Source organism: Carcharodon carcharias, chromosome 10 (assembly GCF_017639515.1).
Source record: "Carcharodon carcharias isolate sCarCar2 chromosome 10, sCarCar2.pri, whole genome shotgun sequence".
In the NCBI taxonomy this organism is placed as follows: domain Eukaryota; kingdom Metazoa; phylum Chordata; class Chondrichthyes; order Lamniformes; family Lamnidae; genus Carcharodon; species Carcharodon carcharias.
The window spans coordinates 147,010,484-147,037,439 of NC_054476.1; the positions used below are offsets into that span (position 1 = coordinate 147,010,484).

Genomic DNA, 26,956 nt, shown 5'->3' on the forward strand with positions numbered 1-26,956 from the left:
AAGAGGCCCTTCAGCCCATCGAGTCTGCACCTACATGTGAGAAACACCTGACCTACCTACCTAACCCCATTTACCAGCACTTGGCCCATAGCTTTGAATGTTATGACGTGCCAAGTGCTCATCCAGGTACTTTTAAAAGGATTGTGAAGCAACCTGCCTCCACCACCCTCCCAGGCAGTGCATTCCAGACCGTCACCACCCTCTGGGTAAAAAAGTTTTTCCTCACATCCCCCCTTTACTTATATTAAAATATAAGTTTTACTATATTAAGTACAATTGTTATCAGGATGGAAATAATTAACATTACACAAATATTAAATTAGCTTTCCAGGGCCAGAGAGACTCTTCTGCAGTAATTATGATTTAGTGCATCATTAAATACCCAGTTACACCTCATTAACAAGGCATAACATTATCTGGACTTTCTAGGGTTTTTAACAGTGGTTTTACAGTATCAAAGGGGAAGGTCTTGTCAGTTCAGTGATTTCGAATTGACTGCAGTCTGCAGGAACTTCAACAACACTCCCAATGGAGAAACCTAGAATCACTGGCAGCAACTTTTGAATCTCCACATTTAACTGTGCATGTGCGGACTCCAGAAGTTGCTGATAGTTTCAGTGGAGTAATTATGGTGAACACTGACAGTTTCACTGTGATTATTACCATGGTCAATATTGCCATAGGATATCAATGCTCAGTACCTAAGCTGAGGCAAGAAGGATAGCCTCTTGGGCAAGATACTGGAGACTTGTAACCTGCCCTAAATCAGGACCCTCATAAGATGAGGAGAGAAGGAATATTGGAGTGATCCTGCAGCTTTAGTGAGATTTCTCATGGTATAAACCACTTTAGTTCCAATTAAATAACTCTGAAGTTGTAAGTAGAGAGAATGTAGGCGAATTGATACTGCAGATGAGCAGATTGGTGTACATTTGATGTATGAATATGCAATATGGACATGTGGATTGTGGATCTATACCCATGATTCCCCACGAGATCCCAATCTTGGCTCTGCCCATCTAGAAACGTGCTGAGTGACTGATAGAAAATCTTAGAAAAAAGGAACAGAAACAAAAGGCAAGTAAGTAGTTGGTCCCAGCTAATATCTTCCAACCAGTAACCGCCAGTTACAGTAATTGATTCCAGCCAACATTCCAGAGCCAGCAATGGCCAGTCACAGTGCACCATTGGTCCCAGTCAATATCCCAGAACCAATAATGGTCAATTACACTAACTGATTACAGCTAGCAATCTTGGAACCATTTACAGTGTGTCTTTGGTTCGATCAATATCCCAGAACTAATAATATCTATTTATATGTGTTACTGGTAGAAGTCAGGGTGCAAGAGACTACCTGCTTTCATCTTCAACTGGACAATAGGAAGAATCAAAGAGTACAAAACAAAAACACAAAAAAAAGGATAAACCAATGAGAAGGACTGAGATAGTTCACTTCAGAATAGAATTAAACAATGGAAAATCAGAAAAAAAGATAAATTGGAAACTCAAAGTAAAGGATTACATTGTTGGTGGATCGGGACTGTAGGGAGTAGTCTTTACTCACTCCATAACTTTGAAAATGTGAAATATACTCTGGTTACATTTAATGTTTGACCCATACACATAGCCCACACTGAGCAAAATATCTCATTAAATGTTTAAAAGACAAGGGAGGTCAGTTTTGTTTTTTTAAACTGACAAACATATGTTTCACAAACATCAATTGAATGAGACAAATGCTTCTATAAAAGTGGCACAACCAAGACTTTTACATGTTCAGTAAGATAAATAAACTCTGTGTTTTGTACAAGTATAATTTGGTCTCTTTAACTGATGGATTGAGAAACTGATGGATTGGATTAATTTTTTAAAATTACATAATCATAATATGGTTATAGCGCAGAAGAAAGCCATTCAGCTCATTGAGTTAATGTCTGCTCTCTGCAAGAGTAATTTAGCTAGTCCTATTGTTGAACCTTCCGCTAATGGAACAGTCTGTCTCTATCTACTCTGTCTAGACCCCCTCATGATTTTCAACATTTCTACTAAATCTCTTCTCAACCCTCTCTCCTCTAAGGAGAACAATCCCAGCTTCACCAATCTACCCACATAACTGATGTCCCTCACCCTGAAATAATTCTTATAAATCTCTTCTGCATCCTCTCTAAAGTCTTCACATCCTTCCTAAATTGCAGTGCTCAGAATTGGACACAATACTCTATTTGAGGCCACACCAGCATCCATGCCCTCACTGTCCTTTTTATTCCATGTTTTTACCAACTGTCAGTGAAATTGTTACCTCCAGGCTCAATAATTCCAATTCACTTCTGGCTGGATTCCCACCCACTACCCTCTATAAACTTGAGCTCATCTGAAACTCAGCCCAGTTCACCCATCACCCATGTGCTCACTGACTTACATTGACTCCTGGTCTGGCAATGATTTTAAATCTCTCATCCTATTATTCAAATTTCTCATTGGCCTTGTCTCTCCTTTTCTGTAATCTCCAGTTTTCCAACTCTTCTAGATTTTTGTGCTTCTCCAATTCTGACCTCTTGGACATCCAGGATTTTGACCATTCCATCACTGGCAACTGTTGTCTTCAGCTGCCAAGGTCCTAAGCTTTGGATAAAAGCAAAATACTGCGGACGCTGAAAATCTGAAATAAAAACAGAAAATGCTGGAAAAACTCAGCAGATCTAACAGCATCTGTGGAGAGAAAGACAGAGTTTACGTTTCGAGTCCATATGGCTGTAGTCATTGGAATGAGGCAAAACAATTTGCAGTGGGCTGGCTCTAGTCATACAGACTCGAAACGTTAACTCTGTCTTTCTCTCCACAGACGCTGTTAGACTTGCTGAGTTTTTCCGGCATTTTCTGTTTTTGTCCTAAGTTTTGGTATTCTCTCATTAAAACTCTCAGCCTCTCTACCCTTCTCTCCTGTTTGAGATGCTCCTTAAAACCTCCTCTTTGAACAAGCTTTATGTCACCTGCCCTATTGGCTCCTCAGGTGGCTCAGTGCCAAATTTTGTTTGATAATGCTTCTATAAAGCTCTTTTGGGTATTTTTTTTATTATGTTAAAGGCACTATAGAAACGCAAATTATTGTTGAAATCAGAGAAGAAATTTGGAAGCAAAATGTTCTGCATTTTTAAAAAGTTGTTACTGGAGTGAGACAAAGCAATTTGCAGTGGGCTGTCTCTGCATATGATTGCACCTTTCAGCTCATGTCTCACAGCTCCCATACCCACAATTTTCACTGAATGAAGTGAAAGGTAACAGTTGGCATGTTCAGTAAATGGTGAGGCGTGAAGCCTTGTCGTGGTTTTGATTAATGACTGATCTGAACAATTCAATCCTCCCGGGCCTTGTCTACCAGCAGCACTGCTGACTGAGAACAAGATGCAGATGAAGTCCGGAAGGTAACAGGGATTGTCAGACAACCCCAGAAGGGGGCTGGGAGCTGTTTTGTCTGGAAATGCTGTGCTTGTGGCAAAAACAGATTTAAAAAGCAGAGAATTTTTCTGATTTTAAATTCTCCCTCTCATTTTCTACAATTCACTTCTAATTGTAGAATCATATGGAGGAAGGCTATTCAGCCCATTGTATCTGTGCTAGCTCTATTAAAGTGCTTTCCAATTGATCCCACTCTCCCACTTCATCTCTCTAGCCCAGGATTTTTTTTTCAATTCATCCAGTTTCTTTCTGAAGGTTACTAGTGAATTTATACTTCCACCATTCTTTCAGGCAGTGCATTCCAGCTCATAACAACTGTGCAAAACATTTCTCCTCATTTTCCCTTTTTTTTGCCAAATCATTTAAATATGTGGCCTCTAATGACTGACGCTCCTGTCAGTGGAAACAGTTTCTCCCTGTCCATTGATGTCAAAATCCTTGATAATTTTGAAAGTTTCCATCAAATCTTCCCTAAACTTTTTCTGCTTCAAGAAGATAAGTCCCAGCTTTTCTAATTCTCCACATAACTGAAGTTCCTCAAATATTGTGCAAATCCCCTGAACCTTCTCCAGGGCCTTGACATTTTTCCTAAAGTGTGATGCCTGGAATTGGACACAATACAGTACAGCACTCTAGTGGAGCTCTAACTGGTGATTTATATAGATTTAACTTATAGCCCTAATAATTTACCTCTTCCTTTAACCTACATTTATCAACCTTGGTGAATGTCCTACACTAACTCGCAATTAAATTAAAATTTAAGTTTAAACTGCCCAGCCATTTTCCACTAGTGAAACAGTGGGATCTAAAAAAGCTAGATTATTTTCTGAAAATTACAAAAGAGCTGAAGGAGTATTAGTAACTTGTAAGGAATTGGATTGAAGGTGTAGTACCAAAAAATACAGGGTTGATTAAATCCTTCATTGGACACACTGGAACATTTATACCACTGTAATCATGGGATTGTCACAGCTGGATCTGCAATGTTAAAAGAGCTGTAGGTTTTGCTCAGTCAACATTTGAGTCAGAGAATTCTTTTTCTGGTATTTCCCTCAGAAATCATGGAAGCAGGTTGCATAGAGACTGGAAGGATTGGGCAAATGGGCTGAATGGCCTTCTCCCCAGATAAACAGAGACGAGGAATGTCACTTGGTATATCATAGCTCATTAATTCAGAATGACCACTCAGTTCCCTCATTACAGGAGTTTCACAAACCATTCTAGAATTTTTGCCTCATCTATCCTTCCTGGAAATCCATTCTATGTATTGATCATCATTAAAGAACAGCCTGACATTGATCCTTAATTAGCCTTTTACTAGCCTGAGCCTCTGTCCCCTCATCCCATTCCCATGGTTTAACGTGAAGTTATTTACTGCCTCTATCTTTCCCATTATGTTTATTATCCTGAACACCTCCATAAGGTTGCTTCCTTTCTACTGTTACATAATATGGTCTCATCTTACATCAATATTTCTGTAGCTTTCCTTGCACTCTCATGTTTAGAGTATACCTACAGGAATAGTGTTTTTATAACTGAGGCTATTTATCATTCCAATAATTCCACAACACTCGTTAGGAATGAGATATTAAACAGCTTGTTGCTGGTCTCTGGTTTGCCCTTCCTTCTGCTGTGAGCCTGTTAAAACTGGGGCCTGTTTCAGTGAAAATGTATTTCATAATTTTCATGCTAATGCACATTCACTGGTTGTAGGTAGTCCAGAAAATTAAACGTACAGACCGTGCAGTATGTAATGCAGTATGCCTGTGAGCAATGTTAAAGATAAATTATTTTATTGAACTTTTGTTATAAGTCAATGAAAGTTTTAGTAAGAAAGATTTGTATTTGTATGTCACCTTTCACAACCCCAGGCTGTCCCAAAGTACAGTACAGCCAATGAACTACTTTTGAACTGTAGTTGCTGTTGTAATGTAGACAGCCAGCTTGCACTCTACAAGCTCCTACAAACAGCAATGTTTTAATGACCAAATAATCTGTTTTTGTGATGTTGTTTGAGGGATAAATATTGGCCAGGAAGTCAGGGAAAAACTTTCCTTCAAAATAGTAGAATAATATTTCCTTAACTTGGCACCCAGGGGGAAATATATGCCCTTCTTACAGTAGGAACATAGGAACAGGAGTGAGCATTTCCGTCCCTCCAGCAAGTGCTACCATTCAATTCGATCATCGCTGATGTATCTCAACTCCATTGAACTGCCTTGGTTCCATATCCCTTACCTAACAATAACCCATTAATCACAGATGTGAAAGTTTCAGTTGAACCTCCAGCTTTAACAGCTCTTTGTGGGAGAGAGTTCCAGTTTAACCAGTGATGTGTTGTGTTGACTGCCCTTTGAATAAATATTTTTCCCAAATGAATTCCATCGTTAAAATGTATAATTCCATCAAGAACAAAGAGAGCTGGGTTTTGTCCGTGCACAAATCTTGGAAAGTGGCAAAACAAGATAACAAAGCAGTTAATAAAGCATATGGGATCTTGGGATTTATAAACAGAGACATTGGTGTACAAAAGCCAGGAAGTTTGCTAAACTTAAATTAAATATTAATTCAGACCCATCTGGAGTATTGTACCTAATTCTGGGCACCACACTTAAAGAAACACATGAAGGCTCTGGAGAGAGTGAAGACGAGATTTACAAGAATGGTTTCAAGGATGAGGGACTTCAGTGATGTGGATAGATTGGAGAAGCTGTAATTGATCTCTTTAGAGCAGAGAAGGCTAAGAGGAAATTTAATAGATGCGTTTAAAATCATGAAGGATTTAGATGAAGTAAACAAAAAGAAACATTTTCCAGGAGCTGAAAGGTCAAATATCAGAGAGCATAGATTTGGCAAAAGAACTAGAAGGGATATGAGGAAAACCTTTTTTATCCATGTGGTTAGGATTTCAAAGGCATTGATGATAGGATGGTGGATATAGTAGCTTTCAAAAAGGTATTGGATAAATACTAGAAGGAGAAAGAATTGCAGAGATAAAACAAAATAACGACAAAGAAAAATCAGGTACCTGAATAGCAACATTAATAATTCATTGGACCAAGGCACCAACCAGATACTTTTCTGAAGTCCTGAGGAGGAAAGCCAGGAGACTATCCAAATGTAATGTAGCATCAGTAATGGCCAAGGCCAATCTGGATCCTGTCATGATGTTCAAACACATCCACTTTTACGCAGCAGCCATTTGATAGCAAACAGTAAGGGACCCTGGATGATTTCATCCTTCCCAACCTGAAGATGAGTTGTAGCATCCCAGTATTGTCCCAGCTAACCAAATACAGAATGGATGTCAAACCTGGGATTGTTCTGTCCTGTGATGTCGTACTTAGATTGCCTAGTGCTTTTATTCACTGACCAACTGGGAAATATAAATTTTGACTTGAAATTCAAAAATTCCTAATAACAAAGCATCACCACAATAACTTTAAAAACATACCAACAATGTCACCCTACTTTAAACAGTTCACAGCTACAAGCTTCATTATAAAGGGTAAGTAAACATTGGGGCTTATGGCTCTACAACAGGTCTAGTTCTTATTTTTGGTTCTGCATCAAGGGATGCTTGATAATTACCGAGATATTTGTCAACCTGTAACTAGTCACCATAATTCAGGGTGGAATCATTCAGCAGCTTGCCCGAGAAAGGTGAACTGTGTCTTTCAGTCAATCACACTCATCTTTCAGCAGAAGCGAAGAGGCAATTTCACTTCCTTCCAACAAGGATATGATTGTTTGTGGTTCAGTAAAACCTGAGAGGGGGAATGGACAATTTGAACAACATTTGTTGCTAAATAACATTGTGATGATTGTACCAGAATGGAGGTTTTATTCTCTTCAAATGAACATACGAAATAGGAGCAGAAGTCGGGCCATTCGGCTCCTCATGCCTGCTCCGCCATTCAATAAGATCATGGCTGTTCTGTTTGTGATTCAAATTCCAAATTCCCACCTATCCCCGATAACCTTTGATTCCCTTGCCTAACAAGAATCTATCATCCCCTGCCTTAAAAATATTCAATGACCCTGCCTCCACTGCCTTCTGAGGCAGCCAAGTATTTATGCCTTAACCAAAATCACTAAAAAAACATTATTTGGTCATTATCACATTGCCACTTGAGGGATCGTACTGTGCTGTGTTTCCTGCATTACAGCAGTAACTACACTTTAAAAAGTACTTTGTTGGTTTTGGGACCTCCTGAGGTTGTGAAAGGTACTGGAGAAATGCAAATTCTTTATTTTTCTTTCCTTATTACTGCTAGATTTGGAAAAACCCACAGAGTTGAAAAGTAAAATTGCAGATGATGATAATCTGTGAAAGTTTTTCACCAAAAACATTGGCCACAATCGGCTCCGCACTACAATTTCACGCGGGCAGGCCAATTAAGGCCCGTCCAGCGTGGATCGCGAGCGGTATATGTGCGGACAGGGGGAGGAGGGCGAGTCGGGTCCAGTGCTCTTCCATGCATGTGCGTGAAAGAGTGCTTCAATCTCCCTGAGGCATGGAGCTGCCTCAGGGAGATTGAAGCGCTTTATAATAAAATAAATAAAGACATGAAAAATTTAATGAAACATGTCCCCTCACGTGTCTGTGCCACACGAGATGGGACATGTATATATTTTCCAAAGAAAGTTTTTATTTCTCAAAGAAAGTTTTTATTTCATTTGTAATAGCTTTAGGAAACCTCATCCCACTTGTAGATGAGGTTTCCTAAAAAACATAAATGCCGCTTGGTCTTTTCACCTGCCTGCCAACTGTTAGGTTGGATGGGCAGTGTAAAATTCATGTTAATTACCTGTTTAATGGCTTTGATAGGCCTATCAATTATCAGCGGGCATGCAGCCGACTCCAGTGTGTGCCCGCCGAGTGAAATGTCATGCGACTTCGCGATGATGTCGGGATGCACACCCAACGTCATCACGCATCATTTAACGTTCCAGCGTGTCGGGCGCGTGCCCGCAGAATGAATGTAAAATTCTGCCCATTAAACTGTTTTCTCATTCAGGTACTGACCCGCATGCCTGTATGCTTTCAGTATCTACTACTTTGACGTGAACAATTTATAGCTGGCTTGCGAAAGTTCTATCCTTGGATTGAAATTAAATGTGGGTCAAGAATTCCATATAGTAAGATTGACTTGGAATGGTAAACTGGAATATAAACTTGGTTTAAAGTGACGTAATGATAAATCTGAAGCTGACTGTATTAATCATCAGTAATTGGGAAAGGGAGTACGTTTTACCCCTGGATAGTAGTTTTCAGAATTCAATATCCTGATCAGGAAAGGGAGGGGGTTAGGAATGTGTAATGCTTTGCATTCTATCCCTTGTAAATCTAGGGAAGTGCTGGATACATTTCCCTGATACAGGCCTGTGCTCTGTGGATGTCATTTCTGCATGGAAGAACTGCGTCTGGTTCCAGAGACAGAAGCAAGGCTTGCAGGGAGCATGCCTTTAGTGGTTAGTAGCTCGAGAATAGCCAGGCATGAAGCTACTTCATTGTAGCAGAATGAGGATGGAGGAGTGATATCAGTTAGAGTATAGTGTGCAGGCCCAGGTGGAAAAGGACACTTACCAGATGGGTAATAAAATCACAATTGAGGATAAAAAAATGTAGAATAGCACTTAACCCTTCTACTGCCATTAACCCATTGATATCATCTGTGACCTGTAAAAGCAATTTGACACTATGATATGATGATTCCTCAGGGGAAGTTAGGGAATCTGTTGAAGGGTCATGAGGACTCAAATGTCAACCCTTTTCTTCTCTGCCAATGCTGCCAGACCTGCTGAGTTTTTCCAGGTAATTCTGTTTTTGTAATGAGAATACATTGTCTGAACTGGGACTAAGACAACAGAGAATTACAGGGAATCTACAGCACAGAAGCAGGACATTTAGCCCAACGTGTCCATGCTGCAATTTATGTGCTACATGAGCATCAGTCCACTCTCTTTCACCTCACGCTATCAGCATTCAATGATAGAAGAGTCAGGTGCTCATCTGCACTGGGATCCCAATGGTCAGTTGTCAATCCCAGTTGTCACTGGGCAGTGATGGATCTAGTCTGCAGACACTTCCCCAAATGGGGGGGGGGTTTGGGATTGGTAATCATAACAAGCCTCGGGCGTTGCTTTCAGTACATTCTAAGAAATGGTTGTACTGGCAGATGGCATGGCTTCATGAAGGGGAAATCATGTCTGACAAATTTATTAGAATTCTTTGAGGAGGTAACAAGCAGGATAGATAAAGGGGAACCAGTAGATGTAATATATTTGGATTTCCAAAAGGCGTTCGATAAGGTACCGCTACTTAATAAGATAAGAGCCCATGGTGTTGCAGGTAGTGTATTAGCATGGATAGGGAATTGGCTAACTAATAGAAGACAGAGAGTTGGGATACGGGGGGCATTTTCAGGATGGCAACCTGTAACCAATGGAGTGCCACAGGGATCAGTGCTGGGGCCACAGTTATTTACAATATATATTAATGACTTGGAAAAGGGAAGTGAATATACTATTGCCAGTTTGCAGATGACACAAAACTAGGTGGGAAGGCAAGTGGTGAGGATGACACAAAGAGTCTACAGAGGGATATAGACAGGTTAAGTGAGTGGGCAAAAACTTGGCAGATGGAATATTATGTGGGAAAATGTGAGTTTATGCACTTTGGCAGGAAGAATAGAGGAGCTGAATATTACTTAAATGGAGAAAGACAGAAGAAAGTTGCAGCACAGAGGGATTTTGGGGTCCTCGTGCATGAATCCCAAAAAGCTAGCATTCAAGTTCATCAGATAATAGGAATGTTGGCCTTTATTTCAAAGGGAATGGAGTATTAAAAATAGGGAAGTCTTGCTAAAACTATACAAGGCACTATTTAGACCACACCTAGAATACTGTGAACAGTTTTAGTCCCCCTATCTAAGGAAAAATGTACAAGCATCGGAGGCAGTCCAGAGAAAGTTCACTAGGATGATACCGGGTATGGAGAGATTTTCTTATGAGGAGAGATTGAGTAGGTTCGGCCTGTACTCATTGGAGTTTAGAAGAATGAGAGGTGACCTTATTGAAACATATAAGATTCTTAGGGGGCTTAACAGGGTAGATGCTGAGAGGTTGTTTCCCCTTGTGGGAGAGACTAGGACCAGAGTGCATAATCTCAGTTTAAGGGGTCGCCCACTTAAAACAGAGATGAGGAGGAACTTCTTCTTTCAGAGGGTTGCTAATCTGCGGAATTATTTACCACAGAGGGCTGTAGAGGCTGGGTCGTTAAGTATATTCAAGGCTGAGATAGGCAGATTTTTAATCAGTAAGGGAATCAAGGGTTATGGAGAAAAGGCAGGAAAGTGGAGTTGAGGATTAGCAGATCAGCCATGATCTCATTGAATAACGGAGCAGACCCGATAGGCTGAATGGTCTACTTCTGCTTCTACGTCTTATGGTCTTATTTTTGAAGCACAGGTATGTGAATATCCACTCACCACAGAAAGGGTTGGGTGGGAGTGTGGTGGTTAGTGGCATGGGGTGGGGAGTTAAAAGAGAGGACAGAAATAAATAGCCTGGGGAGGACAGTTAAATAGCATGAAGCAAATACATATTCCAGCCCTCATACATGAGGTGAATGAAAGAGAGTCTGAAATCCCTGTAACCAGTGTCTTGTTGAAAATCTGAAGAATTCATTTTTCAGCCTCACAAATTCCAGCAGAGCACAAAAAGCACCTTGTCCGTAGGCCACAAACCCAACATCAAATTAATCTGCTTGCAGACAATACCCCCTCACACCCAGAGAGTTCACTTATTTCCCTCGTGTTAGTGACAGTGAAGTTGGGTTTAAAAAATTAACATGAGGCAAGAACTTATGTTGAACTGGTATTGTTTGTTATTATGAGAATTGCCTGTGGCGCACTCTAATCCAGCACTTCAAAGTGAATGATCCTCACTGTATACACAGCACCAGAAGGACTGGTAGAAGAGAAGTGATAAGAGGAAGAGACTGAAAGCATTTAAATACTTAAAGACAAGTAGACTCTGTCGGGGACTGCCCCTCCCCCTCCCTTTGATCTTCTCAAAAGTTTTGTCTTAAAGTAAAAAGCAGAGTGGCTGCAAGAGCAACCAGAACAACACCATAAAATTAAAGCTTTTAAAAGCAATTGGTTAATCTATCCAAAAGGTACCTAAACCCAACGCTACACAAATTGCTACTTGGCTCTGCTGTGTGATTTTGTGCGGCCGAAACAATGAAAACTCTCAGCTCATTTGCCTAGGCTTTCAAATTCTCCATCCTCCTCTCTACAACATGCTGGGCTTGATGTCAGCCGTGGTTCAGTGGCTAGCATGTCACTTCTCAGTTAGAAGGTCATGGCTTCAAGTCCTTCTCTTGAGATTTGTGCATATAATCAAGGTCTGATACTTCCAGCGTACGCAGAGGGAGTGCTACCCTGTCCGAGGCGCCATCTTTCAGATGAGCCATTAAATCAATGCCCCCATCTACCCTTTCAGGTGAATATAAAAAATTCTGTAGCCACTATTTCGAAGGAAAGCAGTGACATTCACCCCAATGCCCTGGTCAATGTTTATCCCCCTACTAACACCATTAAAAGAGATGATTTGGTCATTATCACATTGCTATTTTTAGAACCTTGCTGTGTGTATTGTAGCTGTCATGATTCTGTTCTCTACCAAGATGGAGGGTATAATTTTTAACTATTGTCACTAGATCAGGAAAGCATTTACTCGATGATCAGTTTAACACAGCACATTTACACTGGAGCGAAAATCAAGGTTCATGTCGTTGAAAAGAGTTTGAACCTGGGTGTCAATATGCAGGATGAAAATATGACTGAAGGAATCAGACATGGTTCAATCTGATAAAAACAAAAAAACTGCGGATGCTGGAAATCCAAAACAAAAACAAAAACAGAATTACCTGGAAAAACTCAGCAGGTCTGGCAGCATCGGCGGAGAAGAAAAGAGTTGACGTTTCGAGTCCTCATGACCCTTCAACAGAACTTGAGTTCGAGTCCAAGAAAGAGTTGAAATATAAACTGGTTTAAGGTGTGTGTGTGTGGGGGGGCGGAGAGAGAGAGAGAGAGAGAAGTGGAGTGGGGGTGTGGTTGTAGGGACAAACAAGCAGTGATAGAAGCAGATCATCAAAAGATGTCAACAACAATAGTACAAAAGAACACATAGGTGTTAAAGTTAAAGTTGGTGATATTATCTAAACAAATGTGCTAATTAAGAATGGATGGTAGAGCACTCAAGGTATAGCTCTAATGGGGGTGGGGAGAGCATAAAAGATTTAAAAATTTTTTTTTTAAAATAATGGAAATAGGTGGGAAAAGGAAAATCTTTATAATTTATTGGGAAAAAAAAAGGGAAGGGGGAAACAGAAAGGGGGTGGGGATGGGGGAGGGAGCTTACGACCTAAAGTTGTTGAATTCAATATTCAGTCCGGAAGGCTGTAAAGTGCCTAGTCGGGAGATGAGGTGTTGTTCCTCCAGTTTGCGTTGGGCTTCACTGGAACAATGCAGCAAGCCAAGGACAGACATGTGGGCAAGAGAGCAGGGTGGAGTGTTAAAATGGCAAGCGACAGGGAGGTTTGGGTCATTCTTGCGGACAGACCGCAGGTGTTCTGCAAAGCGGTCGCCCAGTTTACGTTTGGTCTCTCCAATGTAGAGGAGACCACATTGGGAGCAACGAATGCAGTAGACTAAGTTGGGGGAAATGCAAGTGAAATGCTGCTTCACTTGAAAGGAGTGTTTGGGTCCTTGGACAGTGAGGAGAGAGGAAGTGAAGGGGCAGGTGTTGCATCTTTTGCATGGGCATGGGGTGGTGCCATAGGAGGGGGTTGAGGAGTGGTGATGGATGGGGTTGGGGATGGATTGTACAGGCTGGGGTGGGGTGAGCACAGTGTGCAGCCATCTTCTACCATGAGTTTTATACCCCCACCAAAAGTGGAAATTACTTCAGTGCATCTTAAAATACATTTCTCTGCATTATGATGTGGCTACACTTCGAAAGTACTTTCCTGGTCGTAAATCACTTTGGGAAGTCCTGAGGCTATGAAGTGTTAGAGAAATGCAAGTTCCTTCATTTTTGTCTTCTTTAAAAGCAATTTTCTTTGATACTGACTAACTGGTGGCATGTTTGCTGGCATGAGTAGACAATATGGTGAGGAGGCCAAAAATCGGTTTTACGCCGTCATGAAACCCTGTATAATCCCTCCCCAACCTCATCCCATACGCCCTCCCCACCTGATTTTCCTCCCTATTATTTTCTACTGGGGGTGTATATCCAGCAACCAAACACGACCTCTTGTTCTAGCCCTTCCTCTGCCTGTTTCCCACCTGTACAACACTTTCCTGCCCTGAGCAGAAAATTACACCCACTGAGTTTAATCATTTTCCATATTGTGATTCCCTCTCATTTGGTTTTGGGAATAGGAAAACCCAGAGAATTTCCTGACATGGTCTCTTAGTCATGGTGTAAAATGAGAAACATCTCATGTGATTTTCAGATTAGTTTAGCTCAGTTGTAACAATCAAGCCTCTGACTAGAGGTTGTAGGTTCAAAGCTTACTCTATGAATTTAAGCAGCTAATCAACACGTCAGTGAAGTACTTGGGGAGTATTGCAGGGGCAGAGGAGCTGCCCTTTGGACAAGGCATTAAACTGAATCCCTGTCTGCTAATTCAGATAGATTTTTCAAATTAAACGTAACGAATGAGAGAAGGGTAGTTGATACTCTATCCTCAATCAATGCAAACAGTGACAGATTGTCTACTGAGTTGTTAATTCATTTCATTGTTATTTGTAGGACATTGCTGCGTTCACCTACAATATGCATGTGGTTATGTATGTATGTACAATTGTATGTTAAGTGGTTTGGGTCCTTAGGAGGGGAATATTTTTTCTGATTTTTATTACTTCTGAAATTATGAACTTATTTCTTTACCAATAGTGATCAGAGGAAATCTGACCCCATTGTGAGTTAAACCATTTAGATAGGAGAAGCCCATTTGTATAAATGGATTCCTTCAGGGTAGAAATTGATTTTGATCCCGAGTGATCATGTCTTATCTGCTGGTGGAATGAAAGTCTAAAGATGGATCCACCGGACTTTCCTCCATGTATGGGAAACCTAGGCTCAAGTCCCATCTTCACCAACTCTATTATAATTCTCAGTTGAGGTTAGATTGCCGAAGGGTACAATTAGCCGAGGAGCTGTGCATTATTCATGAACTCTCGCAGCCAGAACATGGAAGTCTTTGGTAGAAAATAAGCAACATTTTAGAAAGGGTTAGGTATTGGTGCCACATCCTGTCTCTTCAACGTATATGCAATGGAGGATGTTGGAACTCAAACCTATTACTATGGTTGTCCTGTTTTTTATTGATCTTGGTTTGACTTGCCAGCTCATCTTCCAGGTAATGCCATGGGGCAGAATCGTCTGCTCCCTTTGGCGGCAGGTGTTATGGTGGGCATGAACGGACAATATGGTCAGATGGCCAAAAATCGGTTTACGTCATCATGAAGCTAGTTTGTGAACTTCCGCTCCACCCGTCAATGGCGGGCCACATTTCCCGCCGCCACATGCCGGGAATTTAATTTCAATAGCTTAACATCTCATTATAAGCCCTATCGGAATCATCCCCCCATACTAGATCATCTGGGCACATCGACGTTTCACAACTGTGCATAAGTGATGTGCATCTGGCAAACTGCACTTCACGCAGGATTTCAAAGTTTGTTTGTCTACCTTGCTTCGGGCAGCATTCCCAGTCATAAGCTCCAGGCTTTGCAGGCAGCACCACATCACTTTTAGGGGGGGTGCACGGGCAGGTCTATATCTACCAGACTAGGTGTAAGGTGGGTGTGGCTTTTCAATGACCACAGAGCTAGGGCTTGCTTGGGGAAGAGGGAGAAGATGCCTCAGGCAAGGGAAGAGGCTGCAGGGTGAGGACTGGACTGGGGAAGTGGGTTATCCCAGGGTCTGTATGGGGGCACGTGTTGAGCTGTGCAAATGGCCTCAAGATGATGAGGGCTGAGGAGGCAATCTCCAGAGGAGATCAGGGCAAATGGAGATATGGCAGTGTGTGTGAGAGAGTAAGTGGTGATGTCCCTTGAGCTGGCAGTGAGTGAGATGTCAGTAAATGTGTGATGGCATTGTGAGTGTGTGAGTTTAAAGTGATGAGATGGTTGTCTTACCCCGGCAGCATGGATGAGATCATTCATCCTCTTTCTTCACTGGATGGCCAACCTCTTCTGTGAAGCGTTGGCACTGACCACCACTGCCAGCATCTCCCAAGCTGGAGTGGTGAATTGCTGGACCTCTTGCAGGCAGAGTGAGGACATCACGGCCTTCGAAAAGCATTCCAGTGATGAGTCACTGAACTCTTCTTGGCTTTCGGGGCCATGTCTTCACTGGAGCAGTCCTGGGCTGCAAGCATTGAGTGTGCATGACTGCAGTTTAGATATGGCACCTGGAGTGAGGAAACAGTGAGCTAATGGCATGGCGGGCGATTCAGAGGCTGCCTGCCAGCAAGACAGTGTGTTTCCTGTGGCTGCATAATTAATGAGGAGGGAAGGGGACATGGATGCGAAAATGCACCATTGCAGCTGGCTGGTGAAATGTCTTTGTTCCCGCTCACTTAGTGCAAATTTGGGATGGTTCCGCCCAGGGTATCTTTTACTTCCACCCTAGACAGGGCCTCAACTTAATGTCACATTTGAAAGATGACAACTCCAATAGTGCAGCACTTCCTCAGTACTCAGTCTGTCAGTCTGGATCTTGTGTTCAAGTCACTGGGCAGGGACTTGATCTCACTTTTTTGACTTAGAGGCAAGTGTGCTATCCATTGAGCCATGGCTGACACTTCAGTCACTAAAGCCTGGGTTTGGGGGCTGGTTGGATAAATAATAGGGAAGCAGTAATCTGTCTCATCCACTCCAGGTTAGTCCTGTAAATTTGTTGGCACACAGTCACACAGCAGCATTGATACAGAACAAAAATAAAAATTCCTGGAAAAACTCAGCAGGTCTGACAGCATCTGTGGAGAGGAACACAGTTAACGTTTCGAGTCCATATGACTCTTCAACAGAACTAAGGAAAAATAGAAAAGAGGTGAAATATAAGCTGGTTTAAGGGGGGTAGTGGGACAGGTAGAGCTGGATAGAGGGCCAGTGATAGGTAGAGAGAGCCAAAAGATGTCTTTGACAAAAGGATAAAGAGGTGTTGGAGGTGGTGATATTATCTAAGGAATGTGCTAATAGGTGACATTAAGGGTAGAAAGCGGGACGAGCAAGGTATAGATAGCCCTAGTGGGGATGGGGTGAAGGGAAGGGATCGAAATAGGGTAAAAGGTAGAGATAAAACAATGGATGGAAATACATTTAAAAATAATGGAAATAGGTGGGAAAAGAAAAATCTATATAAATTATTGGAAAAAAGGGGAATCAGAAAGGGGGTGGGGATGGAGGAGAGAGTTCATGATCTAAAATTGTTGAACTCAATATTCAGTCCGGAAGGCTGTAAAGTGCCTAGTCGGAAGATGAGGTGCTGTTCCTCCAGTTTGCATTGAGTTTCACTGGAACAATGCAGCAGGCCAAGGACGGACATGTGGGCATGAGAGCAGGGTGGAGTGTTGAAATGGCAAGCGACAGGGAGGTCTGGGTCATGCTTGCGGACAGACCGAAGGTGTTCCGCAAAGCAGTCACCCAGTCTGCGTTTGGTCTCCCCAATGTAGAGGAAACCAATGTAGAGCATTGACACAGGCTTGTAGGCAGCATGCTGAATCATCTCTCTGCCCGGTATGGCTAAGACAAAGGATTTGTTATAGCAAGAATTGTTAAATCGCAGGGTGATTGAGAAGGGGATGTGGCAATTTCTGAGAGTGTGCACAGAACAGCATCAGTGAATTTCTCCCCTGTTAGGAGCACTTTGATTTTTTATCAGTAGTGTGCTTTAAAATGCTGATGTTTCATTTTTCCTGATCACCTATCAATGAAGGAGGTTTCTAGATTGTACAGTTAACTTCCTGGCTCTTACCATTAGCACGTGGTCTGCTCTGTCAAAATCTGAATGTGACTTAAATGGAACAGTGAGCCAAATGTATGTTGAGCCTAATCTGTTACTCTCATACTTGGCACATCCTCTGCTCCTGAGGACTTAGACAATAAGTACTTTAGAATGCTTTACTATATTAAAGATGCTATATAAATGCAAGTTTTGTTGTTATAAAACAGAAAACTCTATAAATAGTTAGCAGTCTGGTAGAATCGGTGGAGAGAGAAATAGGGTTGACACTTCAGGTCTGTGACCTTCCTAGCATCTGTAATATTTTCCTTTTTTGTTAGTGTTTGTTGTTGTTATCCTTCTGGGCGCTGGTACTAGCTCAAAAATCAGACTCTGAACTGCAGTGCTGATGTAGAGAGTGAGGCAAACAGAGCTTGAAAGCAGCTCCGCACTGCTACTCCTAATCTCACAGATTCAGCATCCATTATTCTCTGCTCAACATCCTGAGGAACACAGGAATTTGTAGGTGAATAAAGTTCACCTTTCACCATCCTGCTAGTCACATGATACAATAATAGAGCTATTGACTATTCATAACAATCAATTTCTGTCAATTAGTTGACAAAGACCCGGATATAAGGTGAGGAAAACCCCAGAGGTGGAGAGTTGTGGGAACCAAAGGTTCAAAATCACCTGCTCCTTCCAAAATCAGCCAGTTACTGTACCAGATGAAATCATCCTTCATGGTTAGGAATCAGTGACAGTCAGAACACTGGCACTGACACTGGTAGATGAAGAGACAAGGTGACTGTGGTAGCTCTGATGCAATGTGAAAAATCAAGCAACGTTTCATCACAAGTGACTTTAACTATGGCACATGGCTTGTGAGCCATTAGGAATGATGCTGGTGGACGGGAGGGGAGGAAAGAGAAACATAAGACAAGCTTAATGTTAAGAAAACATTTAAAAGCAACTTATCTCTGCAGTGCTGTCATACAACAACTTCCCTATCAAAATAATCAACTGTCCTGTGGAATTACATTGAGAAAAGAAGTGAGGGGGGGGGGGGGGGGGGGGGGGGGGGGGGGGGGGGGGTTAAAAAAAACACATAAAACATTTTTATTAATTGAATTCTCCAAGTATAACTGACATATTTCAACCACTTCATATTCAGTGACAGGGTCCAGAAAATTCATAGTGAGTCAAAGACAGTTAAAAACCCGACAAGTATGTTAATAAAATAATACAAAATGAAAACCAGAGATCAACAGGTAAGCTGGCAGCCTGCTCCCCTTCTAAAGCTCAGAAAGCATTCCCACTCTGGAAAAGCTCTGTTACCTTCAGCTACTTCAGCTGACTATAATTCTGCTACTTGAGTTCTGTGTGAACCCACTTAAAAATGTCCAGATATGTCAACAATATGAATTTCACATGCCTCGACTCTTTTTATTGCCATTAAAAAAGCACTTAAAATTTATAAGGCCAGGCTACTTTAGCTGCTAACTTCAGGCATGTGGGCTGAGCAACAAATTATTTTCCAGAAGCCAGGTATAATAAATCCCTGTCGGTATGACGCTCTCTCTGGTCCAATGTCTCATTAACTGCCCCCACTCTCAGCCTTTCCTCCCTCTTCCTTCCTATGCTTTCTCTATTCCCCGCCTTCTATTTCAGTGTGTAAGTTTCTACATCTATTACCCTTTATCCCTTAACCATCATCGCTAAATCAAATTATTTGGTTATTATCACATTGCTGTTTGTGGGAGATTGTGGGAAATTAACTACCACATTTCCTACATTGCAACAATGGCTATACTTGAAAAGTACTTCATTGGCAGTAAAGCCCTTTGAGATCCTGAAGTTGTACAAGGCACCGTATAAATGCAAATGTTTCTTCCATTTCTCTCTTCTTCTGGTCAAAGCACTGGCTTTTTATCAGGGGTGATTTCTGCCTGTGAGACCTTACTGAGTCAGCCAATCTTTGTATGATAAAATGAAGATACTACAGATGCTGAAATTCTTTGTATCAGCATAGAGAGTGATTGGCTTATCAACCATGGGGTGAATCACAGACAAATCCGAACCTTGTTGTCACTGGACAATCACAAGTGCTTAAAAGCCATCAAACCGTACTGAATGATGACCAAGAGCAGAAACCCTGTCATTACTTATCCCTCCTTAGTCCAGGAATTCAAGTCAATCTGTCATACCTTCTCTTACAGGGACCCAGAAATAATTGTGGACAAAATTAATGGGCAAGCACTTTATGACTCCACATGACATTCTTCTGTTTGCTATTTTAATGCAAGTGTTAACCTATTTATCTTAAAAAGGCTAATGACATTGATAAAACAGAGGACAAAAGACTAGCATGTGAATGTGTGAAGAGTCTATCCACTAATAGTGACTTTCTTCATATAAATGGAAACATAAGAACAAGAGTAGGCCATTCAGCCCCTCAAGCCTTCTGACATTCAGTTAGATTATGGCTGAACTGTACCTTAACTTCATTTACTTGTCTTCATTCCAGAACCCTTGATATCCTAGTCTAACAAAATCCTGTGATCTCAGTTTTGAAATTTTCAATTCACCTAGCTTCAACAGCTTTTGGGTAGCAAATCCTAGATTTCCACTGGTCTTTGTGTGAACAAGGTTTCCTGGCATCACCCCTGAATGGCCAACCTCTCATTTTAAGTTTATACCCCTTTGTTCAGGATTCCCCCACTAGAGGAAATAGCTTTTCTCTATCTACCCTAAAAACACTTTAAATCTTCTTAATCTTCTAAATTCAAGGAAATGCAAGACTAGTCTATACAATCTGTTTTCACAATTTAACCTTTGTAAGTCGTATTCTCTCCATTTTTTCCTGGCACCAATTTCAAGGCAAGCATTTGTTGCCTATCCCTGATTGCCCTTGAGAAGGCGGTGGTGAGCCTTCTTGAACCACTGGAGTTGATGTAGTGAATGCTTTAATGTAGGAAGCTGGAGAAATTTGTCCCAGTGCCGCTGAAAGAGCAGATTTTTGGAACGACTGTCTGCAATCAGAATTTGCTACCTTGTTTGTCGCTTTGTAACATGCCCCTTTCTGATTCTCTCTAGGCGGATGTTTCCAAGTTACAAGGTGAAAGTTACAGGGATGAATCCCAAAACAAAGTACATTCTGCTGATTGACATTGTGCCTGCCGATGACCATCGTTATAAGTTCTGTGATAACAAGTGGTGAGTATCTGAAAAGTTACTTCTAGAAATTAGAAAATCTTAAAGCACAGAAGGAGGCCTTTCAGCTCGTTGTGCCTGTGCCTCTCTCCTAAAGAGCGTCCAATAAATCCCACTCCCCGCTCCTTCTCCATAGTCCTGAAAACTTTTCCTTTTTAAAGTATTTATCCAATTCCCTTTTGAAAGTTAAATTTGGATTTTCTTCCAGCATCCTTTCAATCAGTGCATACCAGAGAGATGCTAGTGTAGTGGTAATGTCATTGGACTTGTAATCCAATGGTCCAGGCTAAAGCTCTGGGGACATGGGTGCAAATGGCAGCTGGTGGAATTTGAATTTTGTTAATAAATCTGGAATTATAAAGCCCCCTCAGTAATGGGGGCTATGAAACTAATCTGGTTCACTAATGCCCCTTAGGGAATGAAATCTACGGTCCTCACCTGCTCTGGCTTACATGTAACTCCAGACCCACAGCAATGTAGTTGACTCTTAACTGCCCTCAGAAATGGCCTAGCAAGCTATTCAGTTCAACGGCAATCAGCAATTAAGGATGGGCTACAAATGCAGGCCTTGCTAATGATATCCACATCCCATGAACGAATACATTTTTAAAAACTTGCTACATCAAACAAAATTCTTTTCATCTCCCCCTGTATTTTTTGCAAATAATTTGAAATCTGTGTCAAAACAAAAATAGAATTACCTGGAAAAACTCAGCAGGTCTGGCAGCATTGGCGGAGAAGAACAAAGTTGATGTTTTGAGTCCTCATGACCCTTCAACAGAACTGAGTAATATTAGGAGAGGGGTGAAATATAAGCTGGTTTAAGGTCGGGGTGGGGGGGTGGGGGCGGTTGTTGGGTGTGGGGGGAGAGAAGTGGGGGTGTGGGTGTGGTTGTATGGGCAAGCAAGCAGTGATAGGAACAGATAATCAAAAGATGTCACAGACAAAAGAACAAAGAGGTGTTGAAGGTGGTGATATTATCTAAACAAATGTGCTAATTAAGAATGGATGGCAGGACACACAAGGTACAGCTCTAGTGGGGGTGGGGTGGAAAGACTAACAGGGCATAAAAGGTATAGATTTAAAAATAATGGAAATAGGTGGGAAAAGAAAAATCTATATAAATTATTGGAAAAAACAAAAGGAAGGGGGAAGAAACGGAAAGAGGGTGGGGATGGAGGAGAGTGTGTTCAAGATCTAAAGTTGTTGAATTCAATATTCAGTCTGGAAGGCTGTAAAGTGCCTAGTCGGAAGATGAGGTGCTGTTCCTCCAGTTTACGTTGTGTCCTCTGGTTACTGACCTTCCTGCCAGTGGAAACAGTTTCACCCTATCTATTGTATTGAAATAATTGTGAACACCTCTAATAAATCTCCCCTTAACCTTCTTCGATGTAAGTAGAACAATCCCAGCTTCTCTAATCGCTCCTGGAGATGTGGAGAGTATTCTTGACTTAACCATCCTGGTGGAAAACTGATCCGACGGGGTAAATGCCTGTTTTACACTCCACCTGAGTTTGTTCTAAAAAATACAGGATGTGAGCAGCTTTTCACCCCACAGGGTCAGTTTCCTGCTAAAATTGGCCCCATGATCTCAGAAACATTGTGACTCAAACTCTGAATGCAGAACTCAAGTTCTGGATGTGTGCGGCTCCAACAACAGCCAAGAAATTCAACACCACCCAGGGGAAAGCAGCCTGTTTTATTAGCACCTCATCCACCACATAAACCTTCACTCCCTCCACCACCAACACACAGTGGCAGCAGTGTGTACTGTATACAAAGTGCACTACAGCAACTCATCAAGGGTCCTTCAACAGCACCTAACAAACCCATGACATCTACCACTTGGAAGGACAAGGTCAGCAGATGCAAGGGAACACCACCACTTGCAAGCTCCCCTCCAAGTCACACATTGTCCTGACTTTGGAACTATATCACCGTTCCTTCACTGTTGCTAGACCAAAATCCTGGAACTCCACTCCAAGCAGCATTGAGTGTACCTACACCATATGGACTGCAGTGGTTCAAGAAGGTGGCAGTTTCTCAGTGGCAGTTACGGAGGGGCAACAAGTGTTGGCCTGGCCACTGGACTTCCACATCCCACAAGAGGATAAACAAGAATAGGTATTTTCTGCTCTGTATGTGAATGAAATAATTTTTTTTACTTATAACTCGTAGGTCATCCCTCTTCCACTTTGTGCACAGAGCACTATATAACCCACACACTCAGCGTTACAGGTTTAACCACTCCTCATTTTGTTCCAGGATGGTGGCTGGAAAAGCAGAGCCTGCCATGCCCGGAAGGTTGTATGTACACCCGGATTCGCCAGCAACGGGAGCACACTGGATGCGGCAACTCGTCTCTTTTCAGAAGCTGAAGCTGACCAACAATCACCTGGATCCATTTGGACACGTGAGTGAGCAAACAAACAAAGACGTTTAATGCTCACCAATTATTCAATGTTGACACCCATGATCAAATGGAAACTTTGGCTCCCAGCCCAGGGGGACTCAGCTGTCAATTTTGGCTGCTGTGTGTTGTCACCTTGTATTCACCAGTGGTTTCCCTTGTTCCTAACCAGGCTGCTAAGAAGTTGATTGGCAAAACAGTCAGTCAGTCCATGGGTTGGGAGCAGAAACCACTTCCCCTACAGAGTTGGGTGTCAGCATTTTTCACAGGCTGATTAAGGCAATGATTTTAATCCATAAACTATTGATGACAGATGAAAGAAATACTTGCATTTAAAACTAATGAAGTAATTTTGAAGTATTGTCACTGCTGCAATGTGGAGAAACACTGCAGACAATTTACTGAACAAAATCTCAAAAGCAGCAATATGATAATGACCAGATAATTTGTTTTGGTGATAACTTTGGTGAGGGATAACTATTGGCCACAGGACACTGGTGGGGGAATCTCCCCTGCACTTCTTCAAAATAGTCCCATGGGTTCTTTTATATTCACCTGAGAGGGCAGATGGGGCCTTGGTTTAACATCCCACCCAAAAGACAGCATTTCTGATGGTGAAGTGCTCCTACTCTACTGGAGTGTCAGTCTAGATTTTGTGCTCAAGTCTCTGGAGTGGCATTTAAACTCACAGTGTTCTGTCTCAAAGATGAGAGTCCTACACACTGAGCCAAGAGCAAGAGATTGTTAATCTACAACAACAACCTGTATTTATATAGGGCCTTTAATGTTGTAAAATGTCCCAAAGCACTTCATTCAAGCATTATCAAACACACTTGGCATTGAACCAATTAAATGGATGTTAGGACAGATGGCCTAGAAGCTTGGTTTTAAGGACGTCATAGAGGAGGAAAGAAAGATAGAAAAGTGGAGAGATGTAGGGAGGTAATTCCAGAATTTACTGCTTGGCAGCAGAAGGCACAGGCTCCAGTGGTGGAGAAACGAAGATCAGGAATGCTGAAGTGGCCAGAATTCAAGAAGGACAGACATCTCGGTGGGTTGTGAGGCTGGAGAAAATTACAGAGATAGGGAGATGTAAGGCTATGGAGGGATTCATAAACAAGGATGAGAATTTTAAAGTTAAGGCATAGCTTAACTGGAAACCAATGTAGGTCTGTGAGTACAGGAGAGATGGGTGAACGGGACTTGGTGTGAGATTTGGTGTGAGTTAGGATACGGATAGCAGAGTTTTGGATGGCCTTGAGTTCATGGAGAGTAGAACATGCAGGAGTGCATTGAAATAATCAGGTCTTGTGGAATTATGTTGTATTTTTTCTGTATGTATAAATCAGGCCTCAGCTATAAAGCTCATCACTGTAAGTCCTAGGTCATGCTGATAGTTTTGTGCATCTCTCCAATCTCTACTCTGCTAATGACTTCTAAACTCTCTATTCTGAATAAATCAAAGATGGCTAACTCATACCAGGTCAACTGTTTCATGTCTGGGTTCCATCATCTGTCCAGCATTGTGACCTCCCGTGATATGCACATTTAAAAGATCATTATCACAAGTGCTTCACGTCATGATGCTGGTTTTCCAATGCTGTTGACAAAAATAATTTCTCAGAATTTTCAATATTCAGCATTGATTGTGTGTCCAATAACCATTGGGGCAGACCTTATATCAATATAAGTCTAAGCAGAAAAGTGAATGAGCCAAGCAATCTGCAATGTATGTACATATGGATCATGAAATTATACTGTGTAATATTAGTTAACAAGCATTTAATGTGATTGAATTAAATTCCTTTGTTTCATATACTAATGATACATCAGACTATTTATTTGAAATGGTAAAACTTTTGTTAAAATTGCAGCCAAAGGAACTGAAAATGAGTGCTTGAGGTATTTGCAAATTGATATTGCACAGTACCATTTCAAAGTGATAGATTTAAAGGGTAATTCTATGATCCCGTGCTTTCAGGGATCATGGATTGGAGATGGGGCTACAACACGATAGAAAGAAAGCAGAATTTAAATTTTTATGACATAGTTCAAATCCTTAGTAAATCACACAGACCTTCACAAGCAGTGAATTAATTTTGAAGCAGAAACACTGCTCTTGTGCAGGGAAATGTGTCAGTTTTGCACACAGCAAGGTTCCACAAACAGAAATGAGAGAAATAATCAGTTCATTTGTTTTGGTGCCATTGGATATATGGTGGTAAGAACATCAGCAGAGGTCTCTGCTGATCTTCTAATAGTGGCATGGGATTTTTTAAAACAATCCAAACAGACACATAAGCACTCCTTTAGTACATCACTAAAATATCGTCTAATTTATGTTCGCAAGATGAGTGGAACCTAAACTTTCTAACTATGAGGTGAGAGAGCAACCACTAAGATAAGCTGCTAGCAACCCTGAGGTATGGTAGCATAATAATTATGTTACTGGGCTAGCAATCCAGAGGCTTAGACTAATGATCTATGAAAGATGAACTCTAAATCTCACCAAAGCAAATGGAGAATTTAAATTGTTAATTAAATAAACAAAATTCTCCAACCCCTGCTTCCTGCAAAATTGAGGCATTACTTCATAATACATCAAAAGTTAGTGATACATAGCAGAATATAGAAGATAAATCAAAACACAGGACTTCTGTTCTTTCTGAAATGTAGGTGAATCATAAACACAAGAGAGGAAACGATTATAGATAGAATAAATGCCATCTTTTCATTTTACTTCCAGTCAGCACTACATAAGCTGTGATTCAAATTTTAGGATTTAAAATCTATCCTTACTGAATACCCCTTCTGTTGAATAAAAATTAAATTGAAATACCTGCTCCACCAAACCATATCTCCACAAACATGCTGACAGAATGGAGTTTGGTGTGATAAAATGGGAAAGAGTAGGGATAATGGGATCAATAGCACAGGCATGATGGAGTGAATGGCCTCCTTCTATTCTGTATTATTCTGTACAAACTTCAGAAGTTTATTTAGAAGTTGCATTCAGTCCACGTGTAGTGAAAACCATCACAGGGTGGGAAATGCCACAATAAAGTCCCAAAACAATGCCCTCAGACCAGATTATTCCAATACAAAAGCAAATTACTGTGGATGCTGGAAATTTGAAATAAAAATTATTCCAATGCTCTCCTGGCTGGCCTCCCATCTTCCACTTTCAAAAACTTGGGCCAGAATTTTTCTGTAAAATGATGCGTGGTGACATCGGGTGAGCGTCCCAATGTCACTGTGGTTCTAATCATCACAATATTTCATTGGGCAGGCACGCGTTGATCTCTGATGCGCGCCTGCCATTAAATAATGGGCCACTTAAGGACCTTGAGGCACCAGTTGACAGCGATTTTTCGGCGCCTGTGCAATCTTCGGGTCAGCACACTGGTGCAACTGGCAGGTGGGTAGGACGCATTTGTATAAACCTCATCCATCGGCGGGATAAGAGGGCTCAGTGGGGTCACGAGTGTGCCCTGTCAAATATTGTTTTTTCAAAGTTACTGATACTTGCCTGTGTGATCTGCAATACTTCAAAACACATACTAGCTGCTTGGTCTGGACTCACAACCTTCAGGTCAGCGTGATGCAGTGAGGAATCTTTTATGGGCCTGCAGGTTTCAGGAAGCCTTTCCTTGGCCTGGGAATGGGAGCTGAACTCTCCACTGGAGGCACCTCCTCTGAGGAGGAAGGGAGGGCTAGTAGGGGGAGGAGGCCAGGAGTGCACATTCAGCCTCCAGAGGAGCCACTTTTGGGAGGGCAGGCGCAGGCACAAGGGGTGCAGGGCCAAGAGTTAGTCCAAGGCAGAAGGGGCCGCAGAAGATGCCACTATTCTGC

General features: G+C 41.7%; 1 protein-coding gene across 1 annotated transcript in view; it reads left to right on the forward strand.

The window, feature by feature from the left end:
* tbx4 (T-box transcription factor 4) overlaps positions 1-26,956 on the forward strand; it is a 120,494-nt gene that overhangs the window by 42,778 nt on the left and 50,760 nt on the right. Inside the window, exons 3-4 of the mRNA XM_041196704.1 lie at positions 20,578-20,697; positions 22,960-23,107. Coding sequence (XP_041052638.1) covers positions 20,578-20,697; positions 22,960-23,107 — 268 coding nt within the window. The remainder of the gene's footprint in view (positions 1-20,577; positions 20,698-22,959; positions 23,108-26,956) is intronic.